The 3,370-nt window shown below is 55.0% G+C and overlaps 1 protein-coding gene across 1 annotated transcript; it reads right to left on the bottom strand.

The window, feature by feature from the left end:
* Positions 1–2,687: 2,687 nt before the first annotated feature.
* LOC128276744 (inactive selenide, water dikinase-like protein) lies at positions 2,688–3,362 on the bottom strand (the record flags this gene model as incomplete). The annotated part of the gene is made up of 1 exon (XM_053015203.1): positions 2,688–3,362. A coding segment is annotated over one exon (492 nt), but the record flags the coding sequence as incomplete, so codon positions are not given.
* Positions 3,363–3,370: the final 8 nt, after the last annotated feature.

Here is a 3,370-nt window from a genome sequence, read left to right on the forward strand (position 1 = left end):
TGCTGAGTTATGTAGCCGGCAAGGGCAGCGGTAGCGGTCGCCATCAGTCCGCCGCCGTTGTTGCTGTTGAAGTTTGTTGGGGGGCGCTGCTCATCGCCACCGACACCGTCACCGACACCGCCACCGCCACCAGCGTCATTCCGGGGCCCGTTCAGCGTCGGTATGGAACGCGGGCGTAGGCATCCGGAGAAGGTGTTAATAACACACATCGACACACAGTCGCCGACGTCGCCAGCACCTCCGCCGACGCTTCTACCCATCCCATCGGAAGCACATCGCCGCCGTCGCGGCCGCCTCGGACGCCTCGATCGCCGACATGACCGCAGCCCCGTGCACCGCCACGTCCACCGCTACGGTCAGCGCGACGGCAACCGCCACGGTATCCGCCACGGCGTAGTTCCCGGGGCCCGTGGAGCGTGGCCTTCGGACCTGAAACACACGCGCACGCATACTGACTTACCCTCGCCTGCGGACGGTACGGCTGCGGAACATTTTTTTTTTTTTGTTCGAAATGGTCCGAGCACACCGCCCCGTGCTCTTGGTGCTTCGTTTCTAGTTTACTTCCCCCGCAGAACTCGATCCACACACACTGGCTGGCACACTCGGACACAGTGGTTGGCACAATCTTGCCCCGTTGGCGGATTTGCTCTACTGAAGGCCTCGCTGTAGATTTAATTGCAATTGTAGATGTAGAACAGCTAGTCAGCGGGCCGCACCACATAAAGAAACATGTTTTTGATTGAATTTTACGCACTTTGATTTGGTTTGGATTTGAAATAAATCGTATCGGTCACTTCTGTGCCGGCAGCTGAACCGATAAGAATATTTTCATGTGATTTTTGCCGACTATCCTGACTAGTATAACGTAATAATATATTCCGCGGGCTGCACAAAACAGTGTCCACCAGTTTGAGACCACTGATCTAAGCTGTGTGGGTAATTTTTCAACTTCGGTGCAGAAAGTTTCGATTGAATCTTTTTGTTTAACCGCTTTCAGCTTAGCCAAGAGGGCGGGAAGTTCACCGAGCGTGTCACCAGGAGCTCCGCCCGTCTCAGCCTTCCTCGTCCCCTCCTCAGGCCGAGGGGTAGCTCGGGCACTCAATTTTGTCCACCGGGTTCGAATTCGGACCCCTCCGTGGACGACCCTATTTAGGAGAGGATACCAACCCGCGCCCTCGGCCGACGATCGCGAGAGGTTAAAAGTGCAAAACCACCGGGCGACCCCCGACGACGTATACGCTGGCTAGGCCCACGGGCCCGGGCCGGGCCAGCTCGCTCACCGCGCGCTTCTGTTTCATTACCCCGGGGTGTTCCAGAAATTTATAGTTACACGGAATCGTTGCTCGGAAAGCGGTGTAAACTGCAGTTGGGAATGGAACTTCTTCTGTTGTGATACCCTTCAACCGAGCAGATCCTCAATGTTCTCATGCTAGACAGGAACCCGAAATGGTCCGAACATACCCGGCGGTTATTATACATGAACTTCGTTCCCCTTTTTTAGTACACCACGACCAGTTCGTTGTTCCTGCAGAACTGTATCCAGTGCTCACAGCTGCAGAACATTCGGCTGAGAAGGCGATTGGCAGTGGTGTTACGACACCCCTTAACCTGGCACGTCCTCGCTCCCATGCTGTACTAGGACTGCTTTGGTTTCGGTCCCACGGAACTTACGCGCCGGGAGACACACACACTGGGACACACTGTCTGGCACAATTTTGCGCCGTTGGCGGGTCTACTCTACTCGGTATAGCTGGTGGGCAATGGTCACTGTGCATCCCATCCAAATCCAATAAATCCAATGGTTCAAATTTTCGGCTGAAAATAGTGTCCGATGCTATTCCTGCTGATTCGCCGAAACTCCTGCGGGCACCCGAGAAGCTCAGGGCGGAATATGCCAGGCGAGCGGTCGCTCCGCTAAAAGGTACTGGACAAGGAGCTTCCAGCACAGGATATGCTGACTACACCTGTTATCGGCAGTTCTCGCTGGTTGGGCGAGAAAATGCAGGAGTAAATCAAAGAACACAGCCCGGCCGGATAGAGCTAGCTGGGAGCGGTGGTCCTTGCCGTCCTTGCGGTCCTTTTTACTCATTCACCAGCCAAATGTCGAACGTACAATCACCCCCGGGGTAGCTGAAAAGAGCTGTTCGAGCCATAAAGGTCAATGTGAAACAGGCCATCGTAACCACCTACCGCATCTCGTGAGGCAATCTAGGTTCGTACGGTTCGTTAGCAAAGTCCACCAGAAAGTCTTCGTTCACCTTCATGCCACCATGCCGGCCCGCACCATCTCCGGGTAAAACCCAGGGCAAGAACAGACTGAACGATACGGAGAGGCGCTTTCCGTCCAGCGACAGCTGCAGCATCTGCGGTCCTCCCTGCAGACGGCGACACTTCACGAAGCGTGGCGCCGGTTGTCCGCTCAGCTCCGGATCCTCCAGTACGCGCACCTTCGAATCACTCCTGCTACGAGCGCACCCTGCTCGGCAGGCTCAACGACGTTCCTGGCCCCCTGCCCTGCCAGATAGGCCCCTGTCGGGGAGGAGAAACAGGATGTTTCCCGCACCGGGAAAGTTAAAAAACAAGTGGTGAGATCAAAAAATTCAAAAAACAAAACAAATATTTTCGGCGAAAAATTCTCAGCTGATGCGATCCAAAAATAGAACATTAAAATCACAACAATGTAACAATGTGTGTAAAACTCATTTAATCGAACCCAAGGCTGTGCACCAAACCCGGCACCCATCGAATAGAAAAGGGCAGCGAAAGAAAATTTTAGCAAACTTCCCAGCATTCTACAGCCTTCCCGAAGTTCGCATCACACGCTTTGTCTGCCCTTCCCGGTCTCCGATGGGCGCACGCGGGCATCGGTTTCACGATTCGTCCACAACAATGTACTCTACGTTTGCGTCGATTTGTGCGCCTCGCTCTCCCTTCCGTACGCTGCCGATAATCCACGCCGGGTGCGCGGTGGTGCTCCGATACTCGTCGCAGAATGCGGCCGCTTCCGAGCTGGGCAGGCAGACGAGCAATCCGCCGCTCGTTTCCACCGCTGTGCCCGCCAACAGCTTCGCACTCCGACCGAGCAGTTCCGCTATTTCGCGCACATTCTTGATGATGGGCAGTTTGTGGATGTGAAAATCGACTGCGGCCTTCTGGAACTTTGCCAAATTTTCCGCGTGTCCGTGAAGGCCGAATCCGGTCACATCGGTAGCCGCGTGCGCATTGTACTTCCGCATTAGCTTCGCTCCGGCTAGATTGAGCCGTGCCATCGATTCCAGCGCAATCCGATACGTTTCCTCGATGTCGGCCACGGCGAAGCGCTTCTGCAAGCGAGTCCAATTGTCCGATCGTTCGCACATCCAAATGTACG

This window comes from Anopheles cruzii, unplaced genomic scaffold (genome assembly GCF_943734635.1).
Source record: "Anopheles cruzii unplaced genomic scaffold, idAnoCruzAS_RS32_06 scaffold02316_ctg1, whole genome shotgun sequence".
Lineage (NCBI taxonomy): Eukaryota > Metazoa > Arthropoda > Insecta > Diptera > Culicidae > Anopheles > Anopheles cruzii.